Raw genomic sequence first — 26195 nt, forward strand, 5'->3', positions numbered from 1 at the left:
CTATGGATCGAGGTTTCAAGGTCACCATTAGTTGTTACTTTAATGTTGATGTCTAGGAAGTCAATTTCTTTCTGACTTACCACTTTGGTTAGAGTGATGTTCCAATTGTTCGCATTTAATTTCTCCAAAAACAAATCCAAAGACACCCGTGACCCCTGCCATATAAACAAAACATCATCAATAAACCTCATCCATGATATTACCTCCCCATCAGCTTCATCCATAGATGACTGCACACACTGTCGCTCCCAATTACCCAAAAATAAATTTGCATACGAGGGTGCGCATTTCGCACCCATCGCTACTCCTCGTAGTTGTAAATAATGTTGGTCTTTAAACAAAAAATAATTGTGCCTCAATATGTAGTCTAGAAGTTTCATCAAAAGATCAATCAAATCCTGTGGAAGATTTCTTGTGCGTAGAAAGAAAAGAGAGGATTCCAAGCCTATATCGTGTGCAATACACGTATACAACGATTCTACATCACATGTTATTAAAAACATGTTATCCTCCATTTTTACATTCTCCAGACGTTTTAACACGTCTGTCGAGTCACGAATATACGAAGGTAAACTCTCAACGCATGGTTTTAGATAAAAGTCCAAGAACTGGCACACTGGTTCATTAAGACCACCACATCCCGAAACAATCGGTCTCCCAGGAGGCTTTGTGGAGGACTTATGGACTTTCGGTAGTAGATATAAAGTCGGGATGACCGGATGTTTGATTAAAAGGCTCTGGTATACCGATTGGGTAATGATGTTATCTTCTACCCCTCTTGATAGAATGTCCTCCAATTGGAGTTTGAAACCAATGGTTGGATTGGCAGGCAAACGTTCGTAACACATCCTATCCCGCAATTGCCTATATACTTCAGTTTCATACATATCCGTAGGCCAAACAACCACGTTTCCACCCTTGTCAGCTGGTTTGATCACCACATTTTTCATATTCTTTAATTCTGTTATGGCCAGTCGCTGATTTTTCGACACATTATCATATGGCCTCCTCGCTGGTAGTCTATACAACTCCTGCACCACCATCTTGACAAAAGTCTCGATGGCGGAATTGCATGACAAGGGTGGAAACGTGGTCGCCCGGCCACGGGGGAAGGGCGGGAACTTGGGCATGCCTACCTCTTGTTCCAGAAGCAGAGATTCTAGCGCTCGAAGCGCCTCCAGTTCCTCCGGGGCTGAAAAGACATCAAGATCATTTTTAGAGAAATGTTTTTTGTATATTAGTTTACGTGCAAAAAGGAAAGTATCCTTTATTGCCGTAAAATTGTCATAGGTGGACACTGGACTAAAGGTTAGTCCGAATGATAACACCTCAATCTGTGCCACAGTAAGTGGTGTGTCAGACAAGTTAATTACCTTTAGTTCCCCACCGTGGTTCTCCTCAGGATTGTATTTACGTTTTACAGGTGTTCGTGTATGGTATTGTCTTGACACATCCTGGGGTGGAATGTCTGATCTTTGTCCATCCTGTGATCTTGTTTGAGATCTCGTTTGGGATCGATGGGATTGTTGAGATATCCCACTGTAATTGGATGCTGAGGAACTATTGCCAGAGACTCCAAAACTACGTTTATATTGCCATCGGAACACCCTGCTCTGCTGGTGATCCGCAATATCCCGCTGAAATTTCTTGGCCTTCATATCCTGAATTTCCTTATCCCAACGTGCATGGTCAGAGTTCAGTTCTTGTTCAAAACGATTTAGGGCCTCAGGATCTATAAGATTACGTAGTTTCTCTTGTAAAGGATTTATAGATTTTTCTATTTCCTCCAAATGTTTTTTCTCATACCCTATTAGGAGTTCTAGAAATGTCCGGGAGCAAATCTTACAGGCATCTTCCCATCTAAGCTTTAGTGTGTCATCTTCCAGTGGGAAAGAGGGATATACCTGTACACGAAGACCCCGTGGTGTTAGGTCCTTAATCAAATACTGCTCCAATGCGACTTTGTTCCACCATGTCTTGGTGCGACTTTTATATAGGTATTTAAGTACTTTCTGTGTCTCAAATACATCCGGTTGAGCGGCGTTATTGGCTGATGCAGCACCATCCCTGAATATGGTAGTGACCCGTGATAGCCAGTCACTTTCTTTAGCACGAAAGTCCATATTAACTAAGGAAATCCTGAAACAACAAAATATATAGATAAACCAATACTGTTTCCTTATTTCAAATAAGTAAATGATCCATAATCATTCATTACAAAACCAATACAAGATATATGGATCTATAAGTATCAAATCACAACTCAAGCAATAAAGTTTTATACAAAATCACAGATCTTTTTATTGGTACAAAAAATAGAGTTGTGACCACTGGCCACACAGACATTTAAGAACACTTAAAATGCCATACAGACCGCAGATATGTGGTAGTTACAATAATTGTGCGTAAAGTGCAAGTGCTAAAATTACTTTACAGCAAAGGAGATTGGTCAATGCCCAACACCGAGTTAAGTCCTGTCTATACCATGTAGCAAACAGTAAACATTGAACCATAGACTAAAAAGGACCTATTACTCACATCGGTGACTCTAAACAAATAATGACATGAATGAGGAAGCATACTGACCACAATCTCTACCACGGCACTGACAGTCTGTGCCCCGACGCGCGTTTCGCCGTCAGCTTTTTCAAGGGGTAATGACAAACAGTTTCCTAGCCGGGTATATATGGTCCACATAGTGGGCGGACACACTTTCACCTCACCTATAGATGAAGGGCACACTGATGAGGAGGCAGGTTCCACAGCATTCCTCACCTGCATAGTATGTTATGCTCGTCTCGTGTGTTATGGCGCACGAACCGCCGCACACCGCCAATGCCCACGTGACCGGCCGTAGCAATGACGCAGGACGGCTACGCTCACCAGAGGACAGGATGTCCTACGTCAGAGCCAGGGCCGCGTCAGTGCGCCCGCGGCTGCGCAGATGGACGTGCGCACTACGAGCTCCATGCAGGTTAAGGGCAAAATCTGTCTTAGATCTATTACTCCAACAGTGCGCTCTCCATCCTAAAACATATACACATATGGGGTTATGTGGTTTTTCTTATCTCCCTACCAATATTTGGTTCGTCATGTATCTCTAAAGATATATATATCTCAAAACAGATATGCACAGATACCATACATCATGAATTAAATTCTGAATAAACCCCCCCCACTAGAAATACAAAAACCCACAACAACAGTGATTAATGACACTAGTGATAGTGCTATAAACAATATATATATATTTATGTAAAATACACATAAGTTGTGACACAATTCATTATTATGTAAGCAAATATACACATCAATATCCGCATGATTCCCATTCCAAAGGACATGATTATCATACCACAAAAATACAGTTTGACTTGATTATATAAATAATTACCCTCGTGCAAAAAGTATAAGTAAACATGATCATAGTATTAAAACATATGTTGTGCACAAATACATATAATAAAAATAGAAATAAATAATAAAAATAAATATATTGTCATGCATGCCTTATCACGGTACAACAACACCGGCATGAACGAACAATACATGTGTTATAAAAATAAAGAAAGACATGTATTTAAAAATTATTAGTAATAAGAATACATGATTTCATCAACATGTGTTTATAATGTACAGACATAAATGCATTTCATAACATGATGTATATACATGACTCATTGATCGCAGTTCACCAGACGATCCACTGGTTTGTAGGCCCTATCCATATTTATTCTTATGGAGAAAAAGATTTTACGATCCCACAACAGCAGTATATATATACCCTACATATGTAGACAAAAAAGAGATCAAATCAGTGTGCATAATACAAACATCACACCATAGGAACCCGGCTAGAGATAACCTAAAAACATAGACATCCTAACTATCTAAAACACCACACATCAGGGATGATGCTGCACCCTACAAAAACGAGGCAAATGGAATTTTGTCATTCAGGCCAAATGGCACCTGAGTATTCAACTTCACAATCCACTTGCTTTCAACCTGCTCCAACCGTTTGAACAGATCTCCGCCACGCGCACCAAGGGAGACCCTATCTATCCCCCTGAATTTTAAGTCCTGCCAACAGTTGTTATGTTTCTGACGGAAATGTTTTGCAATAGGTTTTAGTTTTACAAGTTTATCTCTTTCTCCATCCACAATTTTGGCAGCTGCCCGAATGTCTTTCTGATGTTCCTGTATGCGAACCCGAAACTCACGAGTCGTCATACCAATATATATCAGGCCACATGGACATGTGGCGTGATATATGATTCCTGTGACACTACAGTTGATAAAATGAACAATGTTGTAGCTCACTTTACCTGAGGAATCCTCAAAAGTCTTGGTTTTGGTAATTGCTCTACATGTGGTGCAATGACCACATGGTACAGAACCCCATTTGGGCCCTTTGGATTCAAAAATGAATCCGGATTTAGATGGTATATAATGGCTCCTCACTAAAATATCCCTAAGATTTTTGCTACGTTTCGCCACAAATTGGGGAGTGGGGGTAATTATTTTCCCCAGGTCCACATCCGATTTAAGGATGGGCCAAAATCTTCTGAAGATTTCTCTCATATTGTACCATTGAGTATTATAGTTAGTTATCATGCGTGTGACAGGAGTTTCTGGGTTGACCCGAGCCTTGGGAGATAATAGGGATTCCCTTGATGCGGCGGCGGCACGCGTATAGCCACGTTGTATATCACTCTGATTGTAACCCCGTTGTGTAAAACGGTTTTTTAAGGTTTCAGATTCCCTTTCAAATTCGCCTCTTGATGTGCAGATCCGTCTTGCCCTCAAGAATTGACCAATCGGTATTGAGTTTTTTTGATGTTTGGGGTGGAATGAAGTCGCATGAAGCAAGGAGTTAACGGCAGTTGATTTCCTATGGATCGAGGTTTCAAGGTCACCATTAGTTGTTACTTTAATGTTGATGTCTAGGAAGTCAATTTCTTTCTGACTTACCACTTTGGTTAGAGTGATGTTCCAATTGTTCGCATTTAATTTCTCCAAAAACAAATCCAAAGACACCCGTGACCCCTGCCATATAAACAAAACATCATCAATAAACCTCATCCATGATATTACCTCCCCATCAGCTTCATCCATAGATGACTGCACACACTGTCGCTCCCAATTACCCAAAAATAAATTTGCATACGAGGGTGCGCATTTCGCACCCATCGCTACTCCTCGTAGTTGTAAATAATGTTGGTCTTTAAACAAAAAATAATTGTGCCTCAATATGTAGTCTAGAAGTTTCATCAAAAGATCAATCAAATCCTGTGGAAGATTTCTTGTGCGTAGAAAGAAAAGAGAGGATTCCAAGCCTATATCGTGTGCAATACACGTATACAACGATTCTACATCACATGTTATTAAAAACATGTTATCCTCCATTTTTACATTCTCCAGACGTTTTAACACGTCTGTCGAGTCACGAATATACGAAGGTAAACTCTCAACGCATGGTTTTAGATAAAAGTCCAAGAACTGGCACACTGGTTCATTAAGACCACCACATCCCGAAACAATCGGTCTCCCAGGAGGCTTTGTGGAGGACTTATGGACTTTCGGTAGTAGATATAAAGTCGGGATGACCGGATGTTTGATTAAAAGGCTCTGGTATACCGATTGGGTAATGATGTTATCTTCTACCCCTCTTGATAGAATGTCCTCCAATTGGAGTTTGAAACCAATGGTTGGATTGGCAGGCAAACGTTCGTAACACATCCTATCCCGCAATTGCCTATATACTTCAGTTTCATACATATCCGTAGGCCAAACAACCACGTTTCCACCCTTGTCAGCTGGTTTGATCACCACATTTTTCATATTCTTTAATTCTGTTATGGCCAGTCGCTGATTTTTCGACACATTATCATATGGCCTCCTCGCTGGTAGTCTATACAACTCCTGCACCACCATCTTGACAAAAGTCTCGATGGCGGAATTGCATGACAAGGGTGGAAACGTGGTCGCCCGGCCACGGGGGAAGGGCGGGAACTTGGGCATGCCTACCTCTTGTTCCAGAAGCAGAGATTCTAGCGCTCGAAGCGCCTCCAGTTCCTCCGGGGCTGAAAAGACATCAAGATCATTTTTAGAGAAATGTTTTTTGTATATTAGTTTACGTGCAAAAAGGAAAGTATCCTTTATTGCCGTAAAATTGTCATAGGTGGACACTGGACTAAAGGTTAGTCCGAATGATAACACCTCAATCTGTGCCACAGTAAGTGGTGTGTCAGACAAGTTAATTACCTTTAGTTCCCCACCGTGGTTCTCCTCAGGATTGTATTTACGTTTTACAGGTGTTCGTGTATGGTATTGTCTTGACACATCCTGGGGTGGAATGTCTGATCTTTGTCCATCCTGTGATCTTGTTTGAGATCTCGTTTGGGATCGATGGGATTGTTGAGATATCCCACTGTAATTGGATGCTGAGGAACTATTGCCAGAGACTCCAAAACTACGTTTATATTGCCATCGGAACACCCTGCTCTGCTGGTGATCCGCAATATCCCGCTGAAATTTCTTGGCCTTCATATCCTGAATTTCCTTATCCCAACGTGCATGGTCAGAGTTCAGTTCTTGTTCAAAACGATTTAGGGCCTCAGGATCTATAAGATTACGTAGTTTCTCTTGTAAAGGATTTATAGATTTTTCTATTTCCTCCAAATGTTTTTTCTCATACCCTATTAGGAGTTCTAGAAATGTCCGGGAGCAAATCTTACAGGCATCTTCCCATCTAAGCTTTAGTGTGTCATCTTCCAGTGGGAAAGAGGGATATACCTGTACACGAAGACCCCGTGGTGTTAGGTCCTTAATCAAATACTGCTCCAATGCGACTTTGTTCCACCATGTCTTGGTGCGACTTTTATATAGGTATTTAAGTACTTTCTGTGTCTCAAATACATCCGGTTGAGCGGCGTTATTGGCTGATGCAGCACCATCCCTGAATATGGTAGTGACCCGTGATAGCCAGTCACTTTCTTTAGCACGAAAGTCCATATTAACTAAGGAAATCCTGAAACAACAAAATATATAGATAAACCAATACTGTTTCCTTATTTCAAATAAGTAAATGATCCATAATCATTCATTACAAAACCAATACAAGATATATGGATCTATAAGTATCAAATCACAACTCAAGCAATAAAGTTTTATACAAAATCACAGATCTTTTTATTGGTACAAAAAATAGAGTTGTGACCACTGGCCACACAGACATTTAAGAACACTTAAAATGCCATACAGACCGCAGATATGTGGTAGTTACAATAATTGTGCGTAAAGTGCAAGTGCTAAAATTACTTTACAGCAAAGGAGATTGGTCAATGCCCAACACCGAGTTAAGTCCTGTCTATACCATGTAGCAAACAGTAAACATTGAACCATAGACTAAAAAGGACCTATTACTCACATCGGTGACTCTAAACAAATAATGACATGAATGAGGAAGCATACTGACCACAATCTCTACCACGGCACTGACAGTCTGTGCCCCGACGCGCGTTTCGCCGTCAGCTTTTTCAAGGGGTAATGACAAACAGTTTCCTAGCCGGGTATATATGGTCCACATAGTGGGCGGACACACTTTCACCTCACCTATAGATGAAGGGCACACTGATGAGGAGGCAGGTTCCACAGCATTCCTCACCTGCATAGTATGTTATGCTCGTCTCGTGTGTTATGGCGCACGAACCGCCGCACACCGCCAATGCCCACGTGACCGGCCGTAGCAATGACGCAGGACGGCTACGCTCACCAGAGGACAGGATGTCCTACGTCAGAGCCAGGGCCGCGTCAGTGCGCCCGCGGCTGCGCAGATGGACGTGCGCACTACGAGCTCCATGCAGGTTAAGGGCAAAATCTGTCTTAGATCTATTACTCCAACAGTGCGCTCTCCATCCTAAAACATATACACATATGGGGTTATGTGGTTTTTCTTATCTCCCTACCAATATTTGGTTCGTCATGTATCTCTAAAGATATATATATCTCAAAACAGATATGCACAGATACCATACATCATGAATTAAATTCTGAATAAACCCCCCCCACTAGAAATACAAAAACCCACAACAACAGTGATTAATGACACTAGTGATAGTGCTATAAACAATATATATATATTTATGTAAAATACACATAAGTTGTGACACAATTCATTATTATGTAAGCAAATATACACATCAATATCCGCATGATTCCCATTCCAAAGGACATGATTATCATACCACAAAAATACAGTTTGACTTGATTATATAAATAATTACCCTCGTGCAAAAAGTATAAGTAAACATGATCATAGTATTAAAACATATGTTGTGCACAAATACATATAATAAAAATAGAAATAAATAATAAAAATAAATATATTGTCATGCATGCCTTATCACGGTACAACAACACCGGCATGAACGAACAATACATGTGTTATAAAAATAAAGAAAGACATGTATTTAAAAATTATTAGTAATAAGAATACATGATTTCATCAACATGTGTTTATAATGTACAGACATAAATGCATTTCATAACATGATGTATATACATGACTCATTGATCGCAGTTCACCAGACGATCCACTGGTTTGTAGGCCCTATCCATATTTATTCTTATGGAGAAAAAGATTTTCCGATCCCACAACAGCAGTATATATATACCCTACATATGTAGACAAAAAAGAGATCAAATCAGTGTGCATAATACAAACATCACACCATAGGAACCCGGCTAGAGATAACCTAAAAACATAGACATCCTAACTATCTAAAACACCACACATCAGGGATGATGCTGCACCCTACAAAAACGAGGCAAATGGAATTTTGTCATTCAGGCCAAATGGCACCTGAGTATTCAACTTCACAATCCACTTGCTTTCAACCTGCTCCAACCGTTTGAACAGATCTCCGCCACGCGCACCAAGGGAGACCCTATCTATCCCCCTGAATTTTAAGTCCTGCCAACAGTTGTTATGTTTCTGACGGAAATGTTTTGCAATAGGTTTTAGTTTTACAAGTTTATCTCTTTCTCCATCCACAATTTTGGCAGCTGCCCGAATGTCTTTCTGATGTTCCTGTATGCGAACCCGAAACTCACGAGTCGTCATACCAATATATATCAGGCCACATGGACATGTGGCGTGATATATGATTCCTGTGACACTACAGTTGATAAAATGAACAATGTTGTAGCTCACTTTACCTGAGGAATCCTCAAAAGTCTTGGTTTTGGTAATTGCTCTACATGTGGTGCAATGACCACATGGTACAGAACCCCATTTGGGCCCTTTGGATTCAAAAATGAATCCGGATTTAGATGGTATATAATGGCTCCTCACTAAAATATCCCTAAGATTTTTGCTACGTTTCGCCACAAATTGGGGAGTGGGGGTAATTATTTTCCCCAGGTCCACATCCGATTTAAGGATGGGCCAAAATCTTCTGAAGATTTCTCTCATATTGTACCATTGAGTATTATAGTTAGTTATCATGCGTGTGACAGGAGTTTCTGGGTTGACCCGAGCCTTGGGAGATAATAGGGATTCCCTTGATGCGGCGGCGGCACGCGTATAGCCACGTTGTATATCACTCTGATTGTAACCCCGTTGTGTAAAACGGTTTTTTAAGGTTTCAGATTCCCTTTCAAATTCGCCTCTTGATGTGCAGATCCGTCTTGCCCTCAAGAATTGACCAATCGGTATTGAGTTTTTTTGATGTTTGGGGTGGAATGAAGTCGCATGAAGCAAGGAGTTAACGGCAGTTGATTTCCTATGGATCGAGGTTTCAAGGTCACCATTAGTTGTTACTTTAATGTTGATGTCTAGGAAGTCAATTTCTTTCTGACTTACCACTTTGGTTAGAGTGATGTTCCAATTGTTCGCATTTAATTTCTCCAAAAACAAATCCAAAGACACCCGTGACCCCTGCCATATAAACAAAACATCATCAATAAACCTCATCCATGATATTACCTCCCCATCAGCTTCATCCATAGATGACTGCACACACTGTCGCTCCCAATTACCCAAAAATAAATTTGCATACGAGGGTGCGCATTTCGCACCCATCGCTACTCCTCGTAGTTGTAAATAATGTTGGTCTTTAAACAAAAAATAATTGTGCCTCAATATGTAGTCTAGAAGTTTCATCAAAAGATCAATCAAATCCTGTGGAAGATTTCTTGTGCGTAGAAAGAAAAGAGAGGATTCCAAGCCTATATCGTGTGCAATACACGTATACAACGATTCTACATCACATGTTATTAAAAACATGTTATCCTCCATTTTTACATTCTCCAGACGTTTTAACACGTCTGTCGAGTCACGAATATACGAAGGTAAACTCTCAACGCATGGTTTTAGATAAAAGTCCAAGAACTGGCACACTGGTTCATTAAGACCACCACATCCCGAAACAATCGGTCTCCCAGGAGGCTTTGTGGAGGACTTATGGACTTTCGGTAGTAGATATAAAGTCGGGATGACCGGATGTTTGATTAAAAGGCTCTGGTATACCGATTGGGTAATGATGTTATCTTCTACCCCTCTTGATAGAATGTCCTCCAATTGGAGTTTGAAACCAATGGTTGGATTGGCAGGCAAACGTTCGTAACACATCCTATCCCGCAATTGCCTATATACTTCAGTTTCATACATATCCGTAGGCCAAACAACCACGTTTCCACCCTTGTCAGCTGGTTTGATCACCACATTTTTCATATTCTTTAATTCTGTTATGGCCAGTCGCTGATTTTTCGACACATTATCATATGGCCTCCTCGCTGGTAGTCTATACAACTCCTGCACCACCATCTTGACAAAAGTCTCGATGGCGGAATTGCATGACAAGGGTGGAAACGTGGTCGCCCGGCCACGGGGGAAGGGCGGGAACTTGGGCATGCCTACCTCTTGTTCCAGAAGCAGAGATTCTAGCGCTCGAAGCGCCTCCAGTTCCTCCGGGGCTGAAAAGACATCAAGATCATTTTTAGAGAAATGTTTTTTGTATATTAGTTTACGTGCAAAAAGGAAAGTATCCTTTATTGCCGTAAAATTGTCATAGGTGGACACTGGACTAAAGGTTAGTCCGAATGATAACACCTCAATCTGTGCCACAGTAAGTGGTGTGTCAGACAAGTTAATTACCTTTAGTTCCCCACCGTGGTTCTCCTCAGGATTGTATTTACGTTTTACAGGTGTTCGTGTATGGTATTGTCTTGACACATCCTGGGGTGGAATGTCTGATCTTTGTCCATCCTGTGATCTTGTTTGAGATCTCGTTTGGGATCGATGGGATTGTTGAGATATCCCACTGTAATTGGATGCTGAGGAACTATTGCCAGAGACTCCAAAACTACGTTTATATTGCCATCGGAACACCCTGCTCTGCTGGTGATCCGCAATATCCCGCTGAAATTTCTTGGCCTTCATATCCTGAATTTCCTTATCCCAACGTGCATGGTCAGAGTTCAGTTCTTGTTCAAAACGATTTAGGGCCTCAGGATCTATAAGATTACGTAGTTTCTCTTGTAAAGGATTTATAGATTTTTCTATTTCCTCCAAATGTTTTTTCTCATACCCTATTAGGAGTTCTAGAAATGTCCGGGAGCAAATCTTACAGGCATCTTCCCATCTAAGCTTTAGTGTGTCATCTTCCAGTGGGAAAGAGGGATATACCTGTACACGAAGACCCCGTGGTGTTAGGTCCTTAATCAAATACTGCTCCAATGCGACTTTGTTCCACCATGTCTTGGTGCGACTTTTATATAGGTATTTAAGTACTTTCTGTGTCTCAAATACATCCGGTTGAGCGGCGTTATTGGCTGATGCAGCACCATCCCTGAATATGGTAGTGACCCGTGATAGCCAGTCACTTTCTTTAGCACGAAAGTCCATATTAACTAAGGAAATCCTGAAACAACAAAATATATAGATAAACCAATACTGTTTCCTTATTTCAAATAAGTAAATGATCCATAATCATTCATTACAAAACCAATACAAGATATATGGATCTATAAGTATCAAATCACAACTCAAGCAATAAAGTTTTATACAAAATCACAGATCTTTTTATTGGTACAAAAAATAGAGTTGTGACCACTGGCCACACAGACATTTAAGAACACTTAAAATGCCATACAGACCGCAGATATGTGGTAGTTACAATAATTGTGCGTAAAGTGCAAGTGCTAAAATTACTTTACAGCAAAGGAGATTGGTCAATGCCCAACACCGAGTTAAGTCCTGTCTAAACCATGTAGCAAACAGTAAACATTGAACCATAGACTAAAAAGGACCTATTACTCACATCGGTGACTCTAAACAAATAATGACATGAATGAGGAAGCATACTGACCACAATCTCTACCACGGCACTGACAGTCTGTGCCCCGACGCGCGTTTCGCCGTCAGCTTTTTCAAGGGGTAATGACAAACAGTTTCCTAGCCGGGTATATATGGTCCACATAGTGGGCGGACACACTTTCACCTCACCTATAGATGAAGGGCACACTGATGAGGAGGCAGGTTCCACAGCATTCCTCACCTGCATAGTATGTTATGCTCGTCTCGTGTGTTATGGCGCACGAACCGCCGCACACCGCCAATGCCCACGTGACCGGCCGTAGCAATGACGCAGGACGGCTACGCTCACCAGAGCACAGGACGTCCTACGTCAGAGCCAGGGCCGCGTCAGTGCGCCCGCGGCTGCGCAGATGGACGTGCGCACTACGAGCTCCATGCAGGTTAAGGGCAAAATCTGTCTTAGATCTATTACTCCAACAGTGCGCTCTCCATCCTAAAACATATACACATATGGGGTTATGTGGTTTTTCTTATCTCCCTACCAATATTTGGTTCGTCATGTATCTCTAAAGATATATATATCTCAAAACAGATATGCACAGATACCATACATCATGAATTAAATTCTGAATAAACCCCCCCCACTAGAAATACAAAAACCCACAACAACAGTGATTAATGACACTAGTGATAGTGCTATAAACAATATATATATATTTATGTAAAATACACATAAGTTGTGACACAATTCATTATTATGTAAGCAAATATACACATCAATATCCGCATGATTCCCATTCCAAAGGACATGATTATCATACCACAAAAATACAGTTTGACTTGATTATATAAATAATTACCCTCGTGCAAAAAGTATAAGTAAACATGATCATAGTATTAAAACATATGTTGTGCACAAATACATATAATAAAAATAGAAATAAATAATAAAAATAAATATATTGTCATGCATGCCTTATCACGGTACAACAACACCGGCATGAACGAACAATACATGTGTTATAAAAATAAAGAAAGACATGTATTTAAAAATTATTAGTAATAAGAATACATGATTTCATCAACATGTGTTTATAATGTACAGACATAAATGCATTTCATAACATGATGTATATACATGACTCATTGATCGCAGTTCACCAGACGATCCACTGGTTTGTAGGCCCTATCCATATTTATTCTTATGGAGAAAAAGATTTTCCGATCCCACAACAGCAGTATATATATACCCTACATATGTAGACAAAAAAGAGATCAAATCAGTGTGCATAATACAAACATCACACCATAGGAACCCGGCTAGAGATAACCTAAAAACATAGACATCCTAACTATCTAAAACACCACACATCAGGGATGATGCTGCACCCTACAAAAACGAGGCAAATGGAATTTTGTCATTCAGGCCAAATGGCACCTGAGTATTCAACTTCACAATCCACTTGCTTTCAACCTGCTCCAACCGTTTGAACAGATCTCCGCCACGCGCACCAAGGGAGACCCTATCTATCCCCCTGAATTTTAAGTCCTGCCAACAGTTGTTATGTTTCTGACGGAAATGTTTTGCAATAGGTTTTAGTTTTACAAGTTTATCTCTTTCTCCATCCACAATTTTGGCAGCTGCCCGAATGTCTTTCTGATGTTCCTGTATGCGAACCCGAAACTCACGAGTCGTCATACCAATATATATCAGGCCACATGGACATGTGGCGTGATATATGATTCCTGTGACACTACAGTTGATAAAATGAACAATGTTGTAGCTCACTTTACCTGAGGAATCCTCAAAAGTCTTCAACATAGCCTGGGGGACACAGAGTTGCAGCGCTACTGCAGTGACAGGCATCAGACCCCTCAATCTCATCCAATCTGATAGTTATGGCCTATCCTGATAATAAGAAAAAGACACAAATGCAATGGCACTCTGCAACCCCCATTCTGCCCTGCCTCTATGTTGGATGAGGCATTGGTGTACATTTTGGCCAAAGCGTAATAAGCCACTCACCACGTCAAGGTCGCCTCTATGGAGTGGTCCCTAACACTAGTTCCTACCTGTTTGTGGGCCATGACAACCACACAAAGTCCAGGGAATGCAGGTGCAGCATGCACGCCAAGCACACTCTGCTTTTAACCCCGTCCGGTGCCATTACAGCTTTTATCGGATCCAGGCTGGTTTTAAAGTCAGTATAAAACTGAGTCTGCAAATATAGCACCTACCAGTAGCCATTTGGCTCCAGGAGAAGTATATGGTGGGCTCAGCATGCATCTTGGTACTTGCATCCCTGGATCTGATGAAAGCTGTAATGGCACCGGACGGGGTTAAAAGCAGAGTGTGCTTGGCGTGCATGCTGCACCTGCATTCCCTGGATTTTGTGTGGCTGTCATGGCCCACAAACAGGTAGGAACTAGTGTTATGGACCACTCCATAGAGGCGACCTTGACGTGGTGAGTGGCTTATTACGCTTTGGCCAAAATGTACACCAATGCCTCATCCAGCATAGAGGCAGGGCAGAATGCTGGTTGCAGAGTGCCATTGCATTTGTGTCTTTTTCTTTGTATATATATTTCGCCATAGCAATGTGCACCTACATATAGGGTTGTGCTGATTGAATCCCCCACATCTATCCTGATAATAGGCCATAAAGAAAACCCCTCTGTTGTCTGGGTTCAGAGCTGAACAGACATATCCCCTTCTTCATCCAGGCAGCCCCTTTGTGGAGAGCATCCGACATTTATCGCGCAGGACAAGGGCTTTTTTTGCAGACCCGGTGATGTTACGGGGTTTCTGCTAGGCGGAGGCTTCTGCCTAGCAGCTTTGCAGGTGACGTCACCGGCACTAATGGTCAGGCTTTAGCGCTGCCCTAGCCTGTAAAACAACTGAGAAGCCTCCGCCTAGCAGGGTAAAAATGTAAACAAAAAACAAAAACATTAAATGCTTATCTCAGAGGGGCTGCCTGGGTGAAAAAGGGGATATGCCCGGATTCAACTCTAACCCAGGACAACCCCTTCATTTTTATTTATTGTGCTGCCTACCTAATTTCTGCAACTTTTTTTTACATGACGCATGGGGCTTTTTATTAATATGTTTTTCAGAGATTTATTTTCAAATCAAGCTCAAGCTCCTTATTCTTAAAATATGCAGATTGACACCAAAATAAATGGTTAAAATTGGTTCCCTGTTTTGATATTTTATTTTTGTTTCATGTGAAAAGAGAAACTATGCAAATGTTTATTTTCTATTTTATTATATATTTTGATACTTTTAAAATATATTTTGGCCTATGGGACATTTACACATCACTGTAACTGGGGCATCCAAATGTGACAAGTGATGCTTCTGCACCATAACGGCCCCTCCCTGGCAAGGTAGAAACCACTATGTGCACAAAACAAGCAATCACCTACCGAATATATTAAGGGGCAGCTTCCAAAACCATCCATAGAAACAGTAAGGGATCACTATCACCCCCCTCCCCATCCGAGGTATCGTCATTACTTGTAGAAGTATTGTCAGGTGGAAGACATCCGAGAGATCCTCCAAATAAAACATATCTCCATATCACCATACAATAATAGGAATGAAAATAGTCATAGGAAACAAAATTATCAAAAACTCAACATATCCAATAAAAATAATTTATATCAAGTCTTCAATTATAAAACGAAACAATCCAGAGCTGGTGGGACATACAAATAAGAAAATAACCAAGGATTCACCCACTGGTGAATTAATGTGAGATGAGTAAACCACATGACTTCTACAAATACAGGGGTGGCGGGGACCCCACTTGTTGGTTTTATCTACAGGTACATTTTGGTCAGGGTGTGCAGATTAAGATGATATTCCTTTAGGAGAACGAACTTCTATGTAATGAGGCAATTCTCACCTGGGTCACTTGTTGGGAGAACTTCCACATTACTGATGAAACCCAGTAAGGGTTCCGTGACAAGCTCATATTTGATGTTTTTTCATTTTACAAATACTTCTAAAAGGTAAAGGTCCTAAAAAGCAAACTGAGACTAACCAGGCTAAAATAATCATTAATTTTATTAAATACATAAATATGACAAAAGACACAAAAGTACATCAAAAGATGTGATACAAATCACTCCTGAGGAAAAGCATAACACAGATGAATATAAATGGAGACTTGTAGTACAATGCTAAAACGTCCCTGGAGGTGGAAGGGAAGATAAGTGATCAAGTAAGGCTGCCATAAAATAACACCAGAAGTCGTCTCATTGGTTTTAAATCCCAAGGTAACAATACAAAAAGGTAGTGCACCAAAAAGGTAAGATTTATGTTAAACCCAAAAATAAGGGAAAAATGTCAAAAAGTATATGCAACTACCTAAATTGTATATAAGTATAAAAAACAGCGACAAAGAACTGGCAGTCACAGTGAATCACTATCAATGTGTGCTCCCAAACCTCCTAACATAGATAAAGTGCAAAGTGCAATAAGCAGGGAAACACCCTCATATTACTAACAATTAGATCCCACAAACCTACCCATGAAATTGGGGGAGATATTTCCTCAGGAGAGCCATACACCCCAACGCACGTTTCGGCATCTGCCTTCTTCCGGGGGCGCCTAAAGGTAGAACAGACTGGGGCTGGAATAGGTAGTTATCTTTTTATATCAGGTCCTATAGTTTTTTTTTATTTATTTCCTCTCACTAAACATTTATATATACAGTATAAACTTTCACTTTTAACTGGATCTCTCCTTTGATGACCGGTTTTCATTCAATACAGGAGACAACACGTGTTTGGGGAGCTCTCACAGTGGTCCTAATCATCACTCCAAGCCCTCAGCCACCTCTGGTAACTCAAAGCAAGGTTCTGTTTTATATCCCTGTAAAAAGGGTGTCTGACGGAATAAGGCCAGTTAGCGACACTGACTACCATAAAAACACATAAGGGTGTTCTCTAAAGAGCTAAGCATGGAGATGGCTTCTCTCTGTGTGTTTTATGATGTGTAACAAGAACTGATTTCTGGTTAAAACATTTCCCACATTCTGAACATGAAAATGGCTTCTCCCCTGTGTGAATTCTCTGATGTACAACAAGTTTTGATTTCTGCTTAAAACATTTCCCACATTCTGAACATGAAAATGGCTTCTCCCCTGTGTGAATTCTCTGATGTATAGCAAGATCTGATTTACTGTTAAAAAATTTACCACATTCTGAACATGGATATGGCTTTTCTCCTGTGTGAATTCTCTGATGTACAACAAGATTTGATTTATGCTTAAAACATTTCCCACATTCTGAGCATGAAAATGGCTTCTCCCCTGTGTGAATTCTCTGATGTATAGCAAGATCTGATTTACTGTTAAAAAATGTACCACATTCTGAACATGAATATGGCTTTTCTCCTGTGTGATTTCTCTGATGTACAACAAGAGCTGATTTATGCTTAAAACATTTCCCACATTCTGAACACGAAAATGGATTCTCCCCTGTGTGATTTCTCTGATGTACAACAAGATTTGATTTATACTTAAAACATTCGCCGCATTCTGAACATGGATATGGCTTCTCTCCTGTGTGAACTCTCTGATGTATAACAAGAGCGGATTTCCGCTTAAAACATTTCCCACATTCTGAACATGGATATGGCTTCTCCCCTGTGTGATTTCTCTGATGTATAACAAGAGCTGAATTATTGTTGAAACATTTCCCACATTCTGAACATGAATATGGCTTCTCTCTTAAGTGAGCTGTTTGATGTTTCGCACCTCTTCTGTGGTGACTTTTATTCTGTGTTTCAGTCTGTGATAAATCAAAAGATCGGACCCATTTAAAATTATCAAATGATACATTGTGGCTGTGATTAGATGAGGGTATATCTTGGACATTGGCATGCTCTCCAAATGTATCTCGTGTGATTCCACAATCGTCTATTTCAAAATCTGAAGATACCAGGAGTTTCTCTAAGTTCCTGGTACAGTCATCTGCCAAGAATAAAACACATTTTTATTATTAATGAATAATATACCAAAATATTCTATTGAAATTTTATTACATTTCAGTATAAAAAAAATCCACAAAAAGGTATGGCACAAAATACAAGAATTAACTGACTAAAACAGTGGTGGCCAAAGAGATCCCAATCTAATAGTAGACCGAGGCCATAACTAGGCCAGGTTGGCCCCCACCTTGAGCAACTTCCGTGCAACCTCCACCCAATCAGTCATTTTAAATACATATAAATAAAACATTTCCTAGCACTGGAAAAGAGGCGTTGAATGCCCCCTTAGTTCCCCACACCATAGTTATCTCCCCTAAGAGTCCCTTTCACAGTAGAATTCCTGTTTAGTGCCTTCAGGAGAATGCCTCCTTAGTGCCCCCACACAGTAGTTATGCCCCCTTGATGTCTCCAAACAGTAGTTATGCCACTTACAATAATGCTTCCCCTTAGTGGCCCCACACAGTAGTTAGCTGTTAGGAAGGAAGGAAGGAAGGAAGGAAGGAAGAAGCGAAGAGGCAGAAGAGAGAAGGAGAAGAGAAAAGAAAAGTGCTACAGAAGAGGAAACCTGGAGGGGCCAGAGCAAAGACCGGGACTGGAGAGACATGAGAAGACCTCTGTATAGTAACTACACTGTACTGTAGAGGGATAGGAATTTGTGGTTTAGTTACCAAATGGTCTTGGGAGTAACTTTATTATTAGTAGTAATTATTAGTAATTGTTATTGTGTACAAGTCTCTCCATATGTGAGATTTATGTTTGTTCCTTTATACTTTCATATATACTCATCAATAATAATAATTATAATATCATTATTCCCACATTGCACAATATATCTATTTTTTATTTGTATAAGTAGAATCTTAGAGACCTCTCTGCTTTACTTAGTGGTCACTACTCACCTGGGCGGTTATCTGTAGGAATGTCCTCTGTACTCTGCTCATCACCCCTCACATATGTCTCTGTAGGATTAATATTGTTCAGATCTTCACCCGGATTCACAAGCTGTGAAAGAAATATTGTAGAAGTCATCAGACGGTTGGAGAAGTCGTGTGGAAGGTTTTATATGACCTGAAAAGACGACTAAAAATGACCGGACAGCAGGAGTTATCTGACCCAAATATCTACAGGTCTCCTGTATAAATCCAATCTGATTGCTTCGTTATTCCAACCAGTTTGCAATGCAGGGAGAGCAGCCCTTATATTCCATCCCTAACATTACATTGTGTGTATATGACATTACATTGTTTGCGCACCTGTTGCTCTTGCTGGTCGCCCCAGGGCTGTGAAGCCGGTAAGACAAAGTTCTTTCGGTCCGTGGCTTATTTACCTCCTAGGAATGGGCATAATCATCTGCTCTGCTGCAGCCAATGACTGGATTCAGGGGTAACATGTCCACAAGAGACACATCACCTCTAAAGCCAGTCATTGGCTGCAGTAAAGCAGGTGACCATGCCTGTGCCGGCGAGGGAGCAAACAACATTTACTGGAAGATGGACACACAGGAGCTGGCACACATAACCAGAGCTAAGGGTAGCAGGTACGTATGACTCTTTCCATAGTAGAGGCTGCGGGCACATGTGAAAAGTTACTTATTCCTGAACAAACCCTTTAATGCTGTCTGCCTGTTCTGTCTAGAATGTCTTTGGGATGACTGCAGGCATGAAGATACTGTACCTAGTATAAGGGACAGGGGAGAACACAGGAGAGGTGAGAACTGATTATCTATCACCACTAGAACACCCTGCTTATCACTGATTATAGTATAAGGACAGGAGAGGTGAGAACTGATTACGATTATATTATATGATTATTATATTACTATTATTAGTCCCTTCCAAAAGTCACTGTACTTTTTTTTAACAAACGCTGCACGACTAGATTTATCGCATGCATCATTCAGGGAGCATGTGTTATTTCTCCCAAACACAAAGCAGCCACAATGTTTCTGCAATTGTCTCTGACCACCTTGCCCAGTTGGAGTTAGGTGAGGAGACAGCCAGCGCGGTTGTTTGCTGCTTGATGCCCTTTAGAAAGTATTTGGCTATGTGGCTACTATCACCCAGGGAGATCAGCTCTAAAACGGCATGGCAACGCTTCACACGATAGGAAGAAGGGGGAGGGGGAGCGATGTTCTGCCCTGCTTCTGTTTGGGACAGGAGGATATCCATGGAGGAGGCCGATAAGTGCCTGGTGTTGGAACAAACGTGGAGGTGTCAATAGGACCTGGCCTTCTTGTTACAGTGCTGCCTCGCTGCAAAAAACATTGATCTAATGGGCTATGAAAGGCATGAACTGTTCCAGTCCGTAACCATTGCTCCAGGTGTCCATTGTGTGCACCTTGCTGCACAGCTAGAATTGCAAGGAGTGGCCTACATTCACCGCCACTTGAGAGTACAAAGCAGGGATGGCTTTTTTTGAAAAATGCCAGCTAGATAACTTCTAGTGAGGCTGAGCACATGCCATTAGCCCTCTAAAGGCAACAGAGTCCACAAAGTGGTACCACAGAGACTGCACCACCAGCAACTTGTGCAAGCAGAGTTGTTTCTTGGCCACACATTCCATTATTGATGGCTGATGGTGGGACAGATTAGGAGGAGGCATAGTCTGAGCAGGAGAAGCAGTAACTGATGATGACTTGGACACAGTACTGCATGTGTATGCCGCCTGGCTGCCACAAAGGAGACCAGGAGAAGGAGGAGTCTCTTGTTGTGGTAGCTGGCAGACACCTCTGTCACCCCCATGGCTTATTGTAATCTGGCAGATCTCGCACAGGGCATTGCTTTTGTTTCCAGCACCGTGGAGAAGAACTGCCAGACAGGAGATACTTGCACACTCCACACAGAGCTAGCTGCAGCCGAGCTTGTTTTAGGTCTGGCACGTTTTCAGCCTGCGACCACAGTATCATCAGCATCACCAGTTCCCAAGCTGACAATACTAGAAGCAGATCTGGCCCTGGCAGGTTTTGGGAGGTTCTAACTGTATGTTGCCTTCACTCTGTATTGCTGCCACTGCCACCATCCTCTTCCTCTGATGTTACCTTCTTCTCAGCACCCTGATCTAGCTCCCAGATCCTGTCCAACACACAATCATTGTAATAGTCCTCAACCTCCCCGCCATGAAAACTGTGATATGTCATCATGGGCTTCCTAGCCCCCTCCAGGTTCCCTGCTTTATACTTGCCTTGAGTTCCACTGCTGCTACCACTGCCCCTACCAGCACCAGTGCAGCTACAGGTGCCACTACTCCTACCACCACAAACACAGCTATGCATGAGGTGACCCTCCTCCCCCGAATCTCCTCCTCATGGTAGTCTAAACGCTGAGCCATCCAGTCCACAATTCTATCCTCTGTGTCCTCAATAATATTAGGAGCCAGGGAGAACTGTGGCCAACTACTACTACTCCTGGCAGGTACTGATACTGCTACTACCACCCACATTCTGACTCTGGGAGGACGAGGCATGGGTCTTTCGTTTTGCACTCTTCCATTTCTCAGACATTTTATTATGAGGCCTATAAATGAAAAGTCAGGGGTTTGGTACAGACAGATTATTTAACAGAACAAGCAAAATGGCAAGTGTGTTTTTTGTAATTTAAAGACAGTGGCACAATTAAATGTCTCTCCACTTCTACAAGGTTTAGACTCTAAACCTTTGCTCTTCATGTGTAATGGATAATGTAGAGATGAGATCTTCAGCGGCATGATATGTTTAGGGACATACAGGAGACAAGGAGGAGCAGCTGGTGGGGAGGGAGCTCTCCAGAGGGATCTGATAAATGATACTGTAATCTTGTAGTTCACAGGATGTCGGCCGCACAGGAGAGAGACAGCAAGCCTCAGACTGGAGGTCAGACTAGAGATCACATGACCAGGTATCCATAATCAAAGGTTCAAAATGTATGGATGCATCTGAGCAGCTAGAAAATGATATATGCTGATGAAAATAATCTTATATAGCTTTTCCAATAATCAACTTCCAATATTATCAGGGGCGTAAATGTAATGCAGGGGTGGGGAACCTCTGGCCCGAGGGCCGTGTGCAACCCGCGGGGCCATGTAATGTGGCTCCCTGCCAGAACATATTGTGAAGGTGAGGTACAGGAAGGTGAGAACAGCGCATTGCTACCTGTACTCACCTTCCCTGGTCTTTTTCCGGCCCCACGCTGTGTCCTGACACGTACAGTGTCAGGATGTAGACCATGTAGATGCGCACTATGACCTGACGCTGTGTGCTGTCAGGTCACAGTACAGCGTGGCGGGAAGAAGACCAGGGAGGGTAAGTGAATCTGCCAAGTGGCAGCGCCGCCCGGAGCTGGAGAGGCAATTTTTTGTTTTTATTTATTTAAAATGTCGGAGCTGAGGTCTGATCTGAGGCTAGGGGTCTGATAAGGACTGGGGGGGTCTGATCTGAGGCTGAAGGGTCTGATGAGGGTCTGATCTGAGGCTAGGGAGGGTCTGCTCTGAGGCTGATGTAGGCTGGGGGGGGTCTGACAGGAATGTGATTTGAGGCTTATGGAGGTGTGGGGCAGATCTGAGGCTGAGAAAGGGACATAGGCAGGGACATTTGCGAAGAAAGAGGCAGGGACAGTGACAGGGACAGTGAAAGCTGGGTGAACCCCTCTCTGGAACCCTCTGGGTTTTGCTTTGCTCACATTAATGCCAAATAAAGAACTAAATATATAACATTCTCAACTTAAAAATTAGACTGCTAGATGTGGTCAAAATGGTGCCTCTAGATACAGCGCTCTAGATTTTTTTATTGAAGCACAATTTCTGTAACTTATACCTAAGGGTACTTTCACACTAGCGTTAAAGTTTTCCGGTATCGAGTTCCGTCCTAGGGGCTCAATACCGGAAAAAAACGCTTCAGTTTTATCCTAATGCATTCTGAATGGAGAGCAATCCGTTCAGTATGCATCAGGATGTCTTCATTTCAGTCACTGTATGGTTTTTGGACGGAGAAAATACCGAAGCATGCTGGGGTATCTTCTGCGGCCAAAAATCCACAACACTTGCCGGGATTATTTTCCATTATAATGCATTAATTCTGGATCCGACCCTAAGTGTTCTGGAAAAATGGACCCGATTTTGCGGTCTGCGCATGCGCAGACCTTTAAAGATGTGGAGAAATAAACACTGGATCAGTTTTTCCGGATGACAACGGGTTTTGCAATGCATTTGTGAGACGGATCCACATCCGGATCAGTCTACAAATGGTATCCGTTTGCGTACGGATTCCCGGATCCAGCAGGCAGTTCCGGCGACGGAACTGCCTGCCGGATCCTCACAACGCAAGTGTCAAAGTACCCTAAGTCACTTATATGTGTGACCAAATATAGCAGTCAAATGTTTAAGTTGAGAATTTTGTATCGCCCCTGAACGATGTTACAAAGAGGTTCCCCGCCCCTGCTATAAGGAGTGCAGTCGCTATGGGACCTAGGAGCCTGAGGGGGCCCAAAGACCCTTGTGTCACATAAGAAGACACCGGTACTATACAAAGTTCATGCAGGTCAAGTTACATCTCTGGCTGGAGGGAAGGAGAATTTGGCTTGGGGCAGGGGATGCAATTTCAATTTTCGCCTCAGGCAGCACGAAGGCTATGTGCTTCCCTGTCCCTGGCCACAAAGCACTGAGGGAAGGGGGCCCAAGCTGAACTCTTGCACCAGGGCACATGAGCCTTTAGCTACGCCCCTGAATATTATATTATACTCTATGCAAGTAAGAAGGATGACTTGCATCTACATGTGCTAGAATAGAATCCGTGGTATGATCTTGGTACTGCCATTCTGACAGTAAGGAGACACCAGGAGACTGCACCCTAGACTACAAAACCTTTGAAGATAATAAATGATGCATTTATCTCCTGATGTTCATGTTCAAGCTGTCAATCCTTCAAGCTGACAATCAGGGCACAACTTTGGTTGACCATTTGTAGTATTGTATGGTCCTGGCCCAAGACCTCTCAGAAAACTGTTGTGCCACTCTTGTGCAACCACAAAAGATCTGCAGCAGTTGACAGAGGCCATCTTAAAAGTCTGTACAGGCAGAAAATAGTGAGAAGATCCAGACAACATGTAACGTCTATGGTCATCTATAATCCTGCCATCTCCACCTTTCTCATTACACAAGGATAAATCATATAATACTGGTGGATAAAACAAGACTGAACACAAGATCTTCACAGTCTTCTACAGATCATAGGGGACATTTCATTAGAACTTATCTCCATCTACCTGATCATCCTGTGGGGCATTGTGATGTTCTTCTGAACCATCCTGTAGAAGAAGAGGACTGGGACATCTCTCTGGTGTTCTTACCTCTTCCTTTACTGTAGGAAACACATCCAGTGACTGAATTCATTCCTTACATACAGATAATGAGAGGACATGTGAATTTAGTCATGTCTATTACCTGGTGATATGAGAGGCCAGTGATCCTCCATCATGATGCCCTTATATCCATCTACCTGATCGTCCTGTGGGACATAGTGATGTTCTTCTGAATTATTCTGTGGAAGAAGAGGACTGGGACATCTCTCGGGTGTTGTTCTCTCTTCCTTAACTGTAGGTGTTGCAGAATCAGGATTAGATCGGATGGTCAGCCATGTTGTCTTAGGTATACATCTTGGGGCACATTTATTAAGACGACAATTGTAGACCTGCTGCCCCCCATTGCACCGACATCTGCGCCTGAAATACGTCTAATTTAGGCTTATTTCAGAATAGTAAAGGACCCCCTTGTGTTTACACCTCAAAAAGGAGCTTAGCTAAAGGGTTAATCACCATTTTGAAGTGAATACTGAGTACTTTTAGTACTAACTACTTTTGCTGAGAAAATAGAGGCCTTTAAGTAATCGATTAAACATGTTATGATGGAATGGTGACCTTTAGAAAGTAGATAATATTTGCACTAGAAGTGGAAGCCTTGGCCAAGATAAATGTATTTCTATTAAAACAAACCATTTGCATGTTTATGATCAGGATCGATCCTCGGTGTTGGACCGGTGATAAACGAAAGAGCCGATCTTGGCTTTATGGACCATGGGGCTCTTTGGAAAGAACAATGGAGATTGGTACTTGAATTGGAGAGGATTAATGGAAATTATTTATGTAACAAGAGATCGTGATAAGGAACTTTTATCCAAGTAGAAGTTGTTGTCGGTGTAACTTGTGTAGATCTATGGTTACGTATGAGAATGATGGAAAGATGGAATCTGTGTGTAAAACACTGAAGTCTACGTACAGCGACACACTGCGGAAAACTGGAATAAAATATTAATGATTCCTTTGTTCTCTGAGGTATAAAGGACGGTGTCCAGGACTTATAACGGAGCGCTGCCTTTTACCACGGCTGTAATTCACTTCCATTTACCTCTTATGCCATAATCTGCCCACATTTTACATTGACTTCAATGAGGTCTTGCTGCTCTTCAGATTTCCATCAGAGATTTTAAGCCAAAACCAGGAGAGACTCTAAACACAGAACAGGTACAGAGTTTCCCCTATACCTTATGTCTGTGGAGGCTCAAATCCTGGTTCTGGCTCACAATCACTGATGGAAATCACTGACAAAACACTGATGTGTGAATGAGGCTTAAACAAAAGAATCTTCGGAAGAAGTTGCTTCAAGAAGTTTTGTGTTGTTGTGGCCAATTTCCAACAGTAGGAAACACATCCAGTGACTGAATTCATCTCTTACATACAGATAATGAGAGGACGTGTGGATTTAGTCATGTCTATTACCTGGTGATGTGAGGGGTCGGTGATCCTCCATCATGATGTCCTTGTACTGATCTTTGTGTCCTTCTAAATACTCCCACTCCTCCATGGAGAAATAGACGGTGACATCCTGACATCTTATAGGAACCTGACAACA

At 41.9% G+C, this 26195-nt stretch overlaps 1 protein-coding gene and 1 long non-coding RNA gene across 2 annotated transcripts in view; both read right to left on the reverse strand.

The window, feature by feature from the left end:
- Positions 1-26195, reverse strand: part of LOC121003518 (zinc finger protein 850-like) — a 732238-nt gene that overhangs the window by 103213 nt on the left and 602830 nt on the right. Inside the window, exon 11 of the mRNA XM_040435420.1 lies at positions 17323-18059. Within this exon, the coding sequence (XP_040291354.1) occupies positions 17323-18059 (737 nt within the window). The remainder of the gene's footprint in view (positions 1-17322; positions 18060-26195) is intronic.
- Positions 19287-26107, reverse strand: LOC121003563. The gene is made up of 4 exons (XR_005779504.1): positions 26063-26107; positions 24852-24881; positions 24554-24620; positions 19287-19322 (listed from the first exon to the last, which is right to left on the reverse strand). It is a non-coding gene; the product is annotated as an uncharacterized LOC121003563 (long non-coding RNA).

This window comes from Bufo bufo, chromosome 6 (assembly GCF_905171765.1).
Source record: "Bufo bufo chromosome 6, aBufBuf1.1, whole genome shotgun sequence".
NCBI lineage: Eukaryota > Metazoa > Chordata > Amphibia > Anura > Bufonidae > Bufo > Bufo bufo.